Genomic DNA, 9,149 nt, shown 5'->3' with positions numbered 1-9,149 from the left:
GTGAACTCGTTGCCAAAATACATCGCACCCCATAGTGCACTTTGCCTGTAGAGTAACTGGTCGTTCGAAACGTTCAGAGTGCAAATGACACAGTGTATAAAATTATTTTCGTTCTGTTAATTTAGAGGACACCTATTTACATACCGAAGACGGTGCTGAAAAAGTCTCTCAAAGCATTAGTTGATCCACCACCGCGAGCCCCCACCTTGGGCGGTCATTCCTAACCAGAGTGTCACGCATAAAGTTTCTAATCTGAACTAACTTCTCAAACAAACGAGGATACTAAAGAAGCAGATAAAAACATGCCACGCACGCCTAGTCTATAATCCGTCTAATTACCTAGTGGCGCGTTATCAGCACCCGTCGATTGCGCTGAGTCAGTGTGGGAACCAAACAATCGTCAACACGGCTAAATGACTGCGTTTTCCCGGTCAACATTCTCCCGTCCGGGAATTCATACTCTGATACACAAAAACACCAAACTCCCGTCTTTATCTAGTTCCATCGGACATACATAACCGAACCCCAACTTCTCCCTCTCCTCCCTTCGGGCCATTTTTCTCTTCCTTCTCAATCTCGCCCAGAGTTCTTTACACCGCGTCCCACACATTTGCTTTGCAGTCCTCGCATCACTACATTTGTATTACTTTGTGTCTCCGCGTACAAAACGATGAGCTGCCCAGCCGCTGCCGGACGCCGCTATCTGGAAATCAGAGCCCATACGTCTTCGCGGCGTCTTTCTCCAATTGCAGTCCACACGCACGGTGAGTGGCCGCCGGCAGACGCCGTGTCCCCACATGTACCAGCAATCACATCGCCACCGCGGGTAGCCGCCGCCGCCACCGAACCATCCGCGGCGGTAGCACTCCCAGAAAAAACCTGAATTGCGATTGCGCGCGGATGAACAGCGGACACCTCCTCGACTCGCGTCGGCGATCTTGCCTGCGATGCAATAGATCGTATGCCGCTCTGGTCACTCCTCTACTGAGAGTGCTCTGGAAGCTACGCGCTTGCCGGACCAATCAACCAGCTCCCTTTCGCAACGTGACCCGGCTCCCTGCGCGTGATCGCGAGTCGAAAGATGAACGTACGATTCGTACGATTCGCTCTCGTAGCTTCCACCGCACTGTCAGCTTACAGGTTGCGAACGGAGCATTAGGCGCAGCATCGTCCGAAATGGCGCGGAACAAACGCCAAACATCGTTCGCTATCCTTCTTTCCCGCCATGCTCGTCTATTAGAGGGCGATTTGGGAATCGCTGTAATTTTCGCGTAATCACGCGCAATTTAGAGGCGCGCGCGCTCTCTGTGTCATTTTCGGATGGAATCGAACGGTACCGCCCCGTCCCGGCCTCGCCAACGCGCCATTCCCATCTTCGACGGCCGCGGTATTATACGAGTAGGCTTTGATTCATTCCCTACTGCGCGTTTTGGTTTGCGAGTTTTGTTGGAAATGGCTGCTTGATGTATACCAATGTGAACCTTGTCTCCTTGTTGTTGTCGTCGTTTAGGGGGGGGGGGGGGGGGGGGGGGGGGGGGGGCGTGGTTCTTTGGGCGTGCTGATCGACGTTTTACGGTATACTTTGGTGACTAAAGGAGGGCGTGGGATTATCCCGCCCCATTAAGCCCGAATAATCGCCCGGACAATTTCGAGAGGGCGTTGGCGGAGGTGGTGTGGGGCACGAACGCTCGATCGTGTTGTAAAACGCGGAGTCATTTTGTTTTTCCAGGCGCTGTCTCGTTTTCCCACTACTCCACCTAGCGTATAGTTTGAAGTTTGGGGGTTCGCGTCGCTGTTTTCTAGAAAAAAACGTTTGTGGCCGATTGTGTCTGGTATTAGGGGCGGCCTATACTCGCCGCAGGAGGGTTTTAAATTTGGAGTCCGCTCTAAACAGCCTGTTGAGTGGAAAAGCGATGGTGGAGATTTAAAGATGGTTAGGCCGTTCGGGCGACTGCGAGTTCGACCCGTTGGAAAGAGTCCGTATTTGTTCCCCATTTGAGTAACGATCATCCGTGTCGACTACTTTCTTTTCGTTCTATGTTATCTATCAGCACGAATTAAGTTGAAGAAGCAAATTCGACTTTGGTGGACTCATTGGCACAGTAAGTGAAGAGTGAATTATATAAGCTCACAATTTTCGAGAAAATATGTGTGGGGGTGGTAGCTCTGTCTTTAGGTGGGGCCCATTCACGAAACGATGTTGCACTGGATCGACTTAATCGAAATGACGGTGAACACCTTACGCGAAGTAGACGATTTACAAAACACCACAAAACAAGAAAGGCACGGTCGCCATATGGTAGTGCTGGGCAAATGATCGATTAACCTACCGATGAAAGCTTTCATCGCGATTATTTGTTTTAATCGGTTAATCAATAAAATTTTAAAAATCTCTCCCCCCCCCAAAAAAAAAGTAAAAAATAAATAAATAAACGTTTTTGAAGGACAGGCATGGACCTGTATGAAGGGCAAACGTTTTCATGAAACTTTGAACTATACTAAACTTATAGGGGTGAGATTCGTAGCTTCAGACAAGCGTAGAAGGTTACACGCGTCCCGGAAACTTCAACCCCTTGCAAGTTTCGTTTAGCGCCACAATGACTAGTGCGAACAATCAGAGCAGGTCTCTCTTGTCGGAGAATATTAACGAAACACCCATTTTCCCCGTGCAGCTGAAGTAAAAAATCTGCGAGTGTGAATGTCTTTGAACTGTTTTCAACTACCCATCGAGGCCTATTCATAATCGAAATTCCATACTGTGCCGTTTATCACATATACTGTATACACAACACCGGCAAAAAAAAAAAAAAAAAGAAAAAAAAAGAAGTACGTTTGACGTTTTAAACATAGTATGCATGGAAATGAAAGAGGCCGATTAATTATTCGAAGAAATGGTAACGATTAATTGGGTTAAAAATTTATCACCACCCAGCTTTATTTTGGGCATCGTTTCCAGCACGTTTGAATATAAAAAAGTACAAAACAGTTTCATTTGCAACATAAACATCTTGCACAGAACAATAACGAGCTGGCTGAAGCCTCACGGGCTTGCTTGCGTAGCTCGGCCGGTGGCGAAAGTTCGGTAGATTTAAAATATACGTACTCATGTAAAGCGTTTACACTCAGAGTGACATATATCTACAGAGTGACATCTTAGATAGATCTTGAAAATACTAAACGAAACAATCAAAATCATGCAATATATTAGGTTTAAAGCAATTTGTGAGATCAATGAAAAATAAAAACCCGAAGGAAAAATCCATCAATGTAACCCTGTTTGGCAGTCAATGTTTTCTAGTGGACCGCTGACTGTGCCTGACTGTACGTCAAGCATGTCTGATTGGCCAACAAGTTACTCTGACCGACAGTCAAACTCCAGTCAGACTCCACTTGTCGGCTTTCTGATGGTTTCCTGGTGGCAGTCGGCCGCCGCGAAATGCCATCAAGATGTCTTGATGGTGATTCTGATTGTACATCGATTGTCTCTGACTGTACGTCAAAAAGCTTTGACGTGCAGACAGACGTACGGTCAAAGGACGTAAAGTTCGTTCGGATACCACTATTTCGTCAAATCTATGAATACGAAAAATAATCTATGCAAAAAAAAAAAAAAAAAAAAAGATTTTGGGACGTGAGCCCATAAAACCGCTGATTTTAGTGATATGACACGCAGCCGACCGACAACCTTGATCAGAAGCCCGACGAAACGCCGAGCACGCCACTTCGCTTTACCCATAAAGGCTTCGCCGAGCTTTCATAAACGATCGCTCTCGACTCGTTTTGTTTGCCCGCTTGCTCCAACCTGTTGATCCTGCCCGGGCTCTACAATGTCTTATGTTTTAGTAGAATATCTACTCGACAAGACCCAGCCTGTTGTGAGTTCCGACGATGTAAGAGACTTTAGCGGTGTAGCTGAAGACGACAAGGTGTACCAAGTCTACTGGGCCGGAGACGCGTGAACAAAAAGATCGTTCTACGACACGAAAGTATACTCTACATGGCAGGTGAGTTGAACTGAAGTACGGCGAGTGATGTACGAGTGCTTCGCATAACATGCTGAAGGCTTAACTGCATTTGCAGCCGAAGCATCTCGTATAAAACGAATGGTCAAATCGGGTTTCCGAAGCGATGGCATAGCATAGGGGGAGAAAGAAGAAGACGCCGTTTCGAACGGCCACGTTTTCCATGTTCTCCGGGGAAAATTTATCGGCCGCTGGCCGAGGAAACGTTATGACGTCTGATAACGTTACAGAAGACTACCGGATAATCCTGCCACGTCTGACATCAGGTAACCTGAGCCTGAATTCCGTTTTCTTGCATGGGGACCTCTCGGCGCGCCCGTATCGAGCTCCTGATTTTCGAGACGCCCTACGTGGCATCGTCGAATTGAAGGACGTTATGAGCCTCGGACAGTTCCAGATGTCTCACGTCTGGATGCTGACGTGTGTCAACGCTGTTACCAAGGCAAAGCTCGTCGCTCAACGAGAGCTCCGCGTGAAAGGCCGAAAGTGCCTCATCATTGACCCGGACAAGCAAGAAGTAAACCTAAAGCTTCTTTGGCTTCCACAGCATCTAGAGGATCGACGAGTTATCGAAGCTCTCGCCCCGTTTGGCAAAGTGCGATCGATCAAGAGAGAAAAATGGAGGTGCAGCGAGCTTGAGCACATGGAGACTCTAAATCGAGAGGTAGTACTGGTATTAGGGGATGGTGTCAATGCCAGTCAGATACCACATCTCCTTCAAGTCTACGGATGCCAGAGCCTCGTCCTTATTCCTGGCCGACCTCCGCTGTGCTTGCGCTGCAACAAAGTGAGACATATTCGACACTACTGTAGAACACCGAGGTGCTCCAACTGCCGGCGGTATGGCCACCAAACTGAGGAGTGTGTCAACGGCGCCACCTATGCGGACATGTTACGACAACGTCAAACACACGAAGATGACACAGCGGCGGAGCTCCTAATGGACGTCAGTGAGGTAGCTGACGTCACCGGGGAATTGCCACCCGTCGAATCGGCCCATCCTTCAGGAGACGCACGGCCCGGGGACAGTACAGACACCCAACCATCACAAAACATCGACAAGAATGAAGAATTTCCAGTGTTGGAACCTGCAGCATCCCCAAACACCAGCACCACACAGAATGCACACGTGGAACCTGATGCGACTCCCGTACCAACTGTCTCCAAGGCTCCGACTACACCTCAGCACGCAGTTAGCGAGGACGGCCCTTCCTCGAGCAGCAGCCAACCACTCAAGCGACCGGCACCGGTTGACACAGAGGCACCTTCGTGTTCAAGCGGGTCCTCAACACTACTCAACCGTGTTGGCGACGGAGACGTCGCCAAAAAGAAGGCATCGGGGTCCCGTGCCAAGCCGAATGCGAAGCCAGGAGCTACCTAAAGTGTGGCGAGTGTCGTTCAACGCAGAAATGCGGCCTCTATGAGGACGGATAGAAGCTAAGAATATTCCCCTAAATTTCACAACACTAAACGTCCGAGGTTTAAGATCTCGTGCGAGGCAGGTGCAACTTTGTCGGCTCTTGCAACGTGAGCGGCTGGACATTGTTGCGATTCAGGAGACAAAGATAGAGTCGGAGGAGGCCACAACAAGTGCGCTCCAGCCTTTTCTACACAGGTATGAAGTTTGTGTGAGTCACGCTGTGGGGCTATCGGCTGGTTGTTTCTTGTTTCTTCGCAAAGGCTTGAACTACACCTCGCTCTCGTACACGGTTGACACTGAAGGTCGTTTTATCTGTTGTGACATTTACTTAGAGGGAATTCACTGGCGGCTGATTTGCGTTTATGCCTATAATGACTCTTCTAGTCGACTTTCACTTTTCCAAAATTTAGATGCTTTTCTTGACACCGACAAATGTATTGTCCTATTTGGCGACTTTAACTGTGTATTTCGCATACACAGTTAAAGTACCCACGACCGCTCGACGATCAGTCTGAGACGCGACAACAGCAGTATCGCTCTCGAGAATCTTGTGCGCCAACACTGCCTAAGTGACGTCGGTGCTTCTCGAACGTCCATCAATCGCTTCACGCACCTGCAAAGTTCTGGCCACGCACGCCTTGATAGAATATACGTGTCTAGTTGTCTTTTGGAACACACGTTTGAATATTTGGTAACGCCGGTATCCTTCTCTGACCATTGTGTTGTAACTGTGAGGCTAGGCGAGAAACGCAAACAAATATCTAGGCCAAAATGGGCGCTGTGGAAGTTAAACAGCAATATCCTTAAAAACAATGACTTTAATGAGAGACTAATTACCTGTTTTATGGCTATTCGTAGTAATACCGATCTTTCCATTTTTGCACAGTGGGATAGTTTTAAGCAAGAAGCTAAAAACATCGCAATTGAGTGTGCGTGTATTCAGGCATATCATGAGAAAGCTGACAGGCGTGCACTTACACATAGCCTTCACGAACTGTATGAGCTGGAATGCGAAAAACCAGGTAGTTTTCATGAGGAAATTTGCTTTCTCAAATCAGCTCCAACGCCACGAGCTTCAGCGTTACCGAGGAGCGGCTGTGCGATCAAGATGTCAACGCCTTGTGTCGGCCGAACAACCTACTAAAAAGACTTTAGATGACGAGCGCAGGCACGCCTTAGCTAAAGAAATTCCGGAGTTGCTATGTAACGGCGCTTACTCAAGAAATACCGAAAACATTATGAACACATTCACACAACACTATCAAAACTTATTTGGTCAGGTCTCCCCCTCATCAAATGAAGAGTATGCGCCTCTCGTTTCACTGCTGCCCAGCTTGAGTGACGAGGACTCCGAACTATTTACTAGACCGTTTTTTCTCAAAGAGATATGCCAGGCCGTGGGGTCTCTTCCTAGCTCGAAGGCACCTGGACCAGATGGCCTCTCAGCAGAATTTTATAAGCAACACATAGACATGATATGCCCATTCCTCCTTGAACTTTTCACAGCTTCACTTCAGTATGGCAGGTTACCTCCATCGTTCTATCAAAGTCACACCGTGTTAATACCAAAAAGCTCCGACTCCGACAAGTTAAGGACTGTTGAAGGGTATCGCCCAATAGCGCTCTGCAATGTCGATTACAAAATATTTGCCAAAATTCTTACTAAACGTTTACAATGTGCCATTTCAAGAGTGGTTGGAGCTCATCAAACATGCGGGATTAAAGGCCGCACAATCCAGACAAACATTCACGTAGCGCGATCAGTTCTTCATTGCTGCGACAGTTTACAAGACCAAGTAGCCATGCTTCAAATTGACCTAGCGAAAGCTTTCCATCGCGTAAGCCATTTCTTTTTGTTTGCTCTTTTAGAACACATAAACGTAGGAAAGGTCCTCCTTAACGGTATAAAAATATGTTATTCCGAAGCAACAACTCGATTAATAGTTAACGGAGCTCTTTCCAAACCAGTTCACCTTCATTCATCTGTAAAGCAAGGATGTCCCTTGTCTCCCCTTCTGTTTGCATTATATTTGGAGCCTCTGTGTTTAAGTATACTGAAAAGTACAGACGTAAAAGGTTATAAATTGTTATCTCGTGAAGTGAAAGTTCTGGCTTATGCCGATGATGTAGCTTTTTTCTGTGTCGATAAGCAAAGTATCGACGCTGCATTACAATTAACCCAGCAATTTTGTAAGGCAGCTGGAGCGCTGGTTAACACCTCCAAGTGCTGTGGACTTTGGTATGGGACTTGGGGGACAACGCCCTCGGATTATGCAGGAATGGCGTGGTCTGGCGTGCCAACTACTTACCTTGGCGCGCCACTAGAATGTGTTCGAAATAGCTCACGCTACTGGACAGAAAGTGTCAAAAATCTTAAGCGCAGAGCGGACCTGCTGAAGCCTAATCATCTTTAGGTGTTTGGCCGCGCTACTGCATGTAACATCTTCCTAGTCGCAAAACTGTGGTACGTGCTTCAGGTTATTCACTGTGCCCGAGGACACCTACAGCGTTTCCATAGGATATTTGCGACCTTCATATGGGACTCTTCATGGGAGCCAATGCGGCGCGACAATCTGTTTCGGTCTATCGAAGCGGGAGGACTAGGCTTAACCCACTTATTTGTACGGAAAATTGTTTCACGTTTCATGTTCCTCAGAACGTCTTCCCACCCGTTCATTAGGACCTTTCTCCAAACTCACTTGATGGATCTCCTCCCTGACCTCGTTGTTTCATCCGATCATGTGGCAATGCCGCGACCTTTTGGCTTTCTCAAAGAAGTCGTCGAAGCTTTTGAGTTTTTGAAAGTGCGTTTTTCTTTGGATTATTTATTCACCGTTTCCAGAAAAGAGCTCTACCATAACCTAATAGATTCGCTATTTCCAGACCCTTTATATCGCAGCCACTATCCAAACAGTACAGATCAAGATGTTTTAAAACGAGTTCGCAGGATGCGCGTTCCCCCGACTGCAAAAACATTTTTCTTTAAGCTTCATACTAACACACTACCCGTAAAACCATGGCTACGTGACAAAGGAATCTTTGTACCGTGGTCGGTCAACTGTCGTTTATGCAACACGCCAGAGACTATTGAGCATTGCTTTATTTTTTGCACAGATGCATACCTTTTCTGGGATGTGCTTCAAAGGACTATCAAAAAGGACTTGTATATCAACGCATACTCTATTCGTTTTCTTCCTGTGGAAGATCCAGACACATTTCCCGCAGATTTTTTTATTTTGCTTGGTATGCACAGTCTCTGGAAGACTCGCATGATAGACAGAAACGCTGAACCACCAAGGACTACCAAATCAAATTTTATAGAAACATGCAATCACGTAATAAGTGTCCTTGATGAACTCGGGGAAAAGCCAAGATGGTACTGGAGACTTGAAAAGTGCCTTTCGTTTCCTGATTTCTGATACAGCCGATTCAGTCCTGCGCACCCGAAGAGCTGTGCAAATGTGTCTGAATTGTAAAAGTGTTGGTGAAAATGTATCTGAATAAGCTTGTATAATCTCAGTGTATTCTCGTTTCAAAACTGCAACTATGACCCATGTGCCCACCCGTCTGTGCTTCCATGCAATAAAGAAAAAAAAAAAAAAAAAAAAAGATGGCATAGCATAGGGGTTAAGGTTTCCGATTTGTACGCAAGTGGTCGCGGGTTCGATGCGCGGTGGTACTGCCGTTTTTTTTTTTTTTACTCGAAC

The 9,149-nt window shown here is 46.9% G+C and overlaps 2 protein-coding genes across 2 annotated transcripts; both read left to right on the top strand.

Moving 5' to 3' along the window:
* Window positions 1-4,165: 4,165 nt before the first annotated feature.
* Window positions 4,166-5,403, top strand: LOC120845925. Its single transcript, XM_040217479.3, has one exon. It carries the CDS (start codon window positions 4,186-4,188, stop codon window positions 5,401-5,403), a length of 1,218 nt encoding a protein of 405 aa, XP_040073413.1. The 5' UTR covers window positions 4,166-4,185.
* Window positions 5,404-8,000: 2,597 nt separating this feature from the next.
* On the top strand, window positions 8,001-8,861 carry LOC120845926. The gene has a single exon (XM_040217481.3). The coding sequence runs from the start codon at window positions 8,001-8,003 to the stop codon at window positions 8,859-8,861; it is 861 nt and encodes a 286-aa protein (XP_040073415.2).
* The last annotated feature ends 288 nt before the right edge of the window (window positions 8,862-9,149 follow it).

This window comes from Ixodes scapularis, unplaced genomic scaffold (assembly GCF_016920785.2).
Source record: "Ixodes scapularis isolate PalLabHiFi unplaced genomic scaffold, ASM1692078v2 PGA_scaffold5__190_contigs__length_132052651, whole genome shotgun sequence".
Classification (NCBI taxonomy): domain Eukaryota; kingdom Metazoa; phylum Arthropoda; class Arachnida; order Ixodida; family Ixodidae; genus Ixodes; species Ixodes scapularis.
Note: the sequence above shows the minus strand (reverse complement) of the source record. Positions and strands in the feature narration are given on the sequence as shown.